The sequence below is a fragment of the Triticum aestivum genome, unplaced genomic scaffold (genome assembly GCF_018294505.1).
Source record: "Triticum aestivum cultivar Chinese Spring unplaced genomic scaffold, IWGSC CS RefSeq v2.1 scaffold130113, whole genome shotgun sequence".
NCBI classification, from domain to species: Eukaryota; Viridiplantae; Streptophyta; class Magnoliopsida; order Poales; family Poaceae; genus Triticum; species Triticum aestivum.
Window position 1 is genome coordinate 1 of NW_025253699.1, and position 1,977 is coordinate 1,977.

Below are 1,977 nucleotides of genomic sequence, written 5' to 3' on the forward strand. Positions count from 1 at the left end.
GCACGGTAAACGACAGGGAAGAAGGGGGATCGACGTTGTTGCTCACCGCGGACCTGCAGATGTGCATGAGCGGGCTCGGGGGAGGCTCGGTGCAGCAGAACGACGGCGGCGGCCTTCGGTGGCCGGAGGTGGAAGCAGAGGGCCGGCTCAACGATGGAAGGGGTTCCGGCTCGTTTCGTCTCCGTAGTAGACGCAGCGGACGACGGCGGTCTTTGTGGACGCAACGGCGAGGCGAGATGTGCCTGCTGGCCATGGCAGAGTGAGGCGAGCGGCAACGACCGTGCTCGGCGATGGATCTGGAGGAGGTGACGAGTGCGTGGGCAAGAGAGAGAGCGAGGGGGCGCAAGTGGGGAGCGGTGAGTGGACGGGAGGGCTCGAGGCGTCGAGGGGACGGCGCCCTTATCCCCTCGGGGCGGCGCCGGCGAGCTGGTCCGACAGGGACGTGTCCCTGTAGCGGTCGCGCCAGGAGAACAGTAGGCGAAGGCGACCGATGGGGTAGGTGGGCTGGCTGAGATGTTGGGCCGGCTGGGTGGGCTAAGGCCCATGGGGACAAGGGGGTGGGCTGTTTCCTTTTGCTTTTTTTTTACCTTTGTTTTTCAATTTCGTGGCTGTTTGTTTTTGAGCTCCTGTTTTGCATTTAGTTGACCCACCAAACAATTTTTGTAAAATGTGAATCATGTCATATAAATACTAGACAATGTCCTTAGATGGCAGAAAAAGTTTGGCTCAAATAAAATAGTTCAATATTTTATAAATTAGAAAAGGCATTTAATTAATTGTTAAACCCACTTTATATTCACAAAAGGGCATTTTAATACTTTACAAAAATGTGGGGTCACCACCATAATTAGTTCTGGAATATTTGCCACACTTTGAACATTTCAGTTTGTATGTTTGATAAATTTGAATTTTGGACTTGATGTTTTGAACAAGTGGCAACTAGCAAGGTAATCATGATGACATGGCATGATTAGTGGGAGATTACTGTGCATGATTCTCGGGGCGTTACAAATCTCCTCCACTACAAGAAATCTCGTCCCGAGATTTAAGTGGGGAAGTGATGGGTAACTTCAGGAGGACTAATCTTTATAGGGTTAATCATCTCGTGAACAATTAAGGGAATGTGGCAGAAGTATCTCTCGAGTCGAAAGTTCAGAAAACATCAAGAGCAAAGTATGAAGGTACAATAGGAAGTTTCATGTGAATGTACAAACGATCGATACCTGAACAGAGTATGAGAAGGGGGGCTCAGAGCATTGGGAATAGATCATCTCTCAGAGGGTGGCTCATGATAACACACAAGGTTAAGAGCAAAGGATACTTCGGAATTAAGGATGTACAGGAGAGTCAGGTTTCGATCCAGTGGAACTGTGGGTTATGGGCCCACCATGTGGGTTAAATGCAGGAAGGGTGGTGACATCTTGCACGGTCATGAGGGAAAGGCATGTCAGGGGATAGTCTGTCAGTTATGTCGCCAACAACGTTGGTACCAAGGGCGAGGGACGAAGAGAACCATTTTCCTGCTCGATTAAACGAGGCGGACCAATAGGCGAAGTTCTCGTCCATCGATGGTTACCGGAATGTCAACAGCAATAATAACAAGGTCTTACTGACCAATTGTACACTGAGGTGTTTACATAAGCCGGGAACTATTACTGCTTAGAACATATGGATCACAAGATAGGTTAAACAAAACAATGGAAAGGAATATGTGATTATTATGATAATTAGACCAATGGAAAGGAAAGATGTTTATACCCAAGTATTAGAGTATAACTTTCCCAAAGAAAGGCAGAGCATGATTGGACTCCAAGTATTAAACCGTTTAGACAAAGGGGCAAGGAATTTATGAGGTTTACACATACAATGGTGATTGGATAATTGATCAAGAATAGTTAGCATTGCACTCCCAATGTTCTTGTTGATGATCGGAGTACCACACACATGTTCCGGGATAGTGTTGACATGGTCATCAGG

General features: G+C 47.4%; 1 protein-coding gene across 1 annotated transcript; it reads right to left on the reverse strand.

Moving 5' to 3' along the window:
* Positions 1-46: 46 nt before the first annotated feature.
* Positions 47-1,001, reverse strand: LOC123177489 (mucin-7; the record flags this gene model as incomplete). Its single annotated transcript, XM_044591206.1, is given in 1 exon segment — positions 47-1,001. A coding segment is annotated over 1 exon segment (499 nt), but the record flags the coding sequence as incomplete, so codon positions are not given.
* Positions 1,002-1,977: the final 976 nt, after the last annotated feature.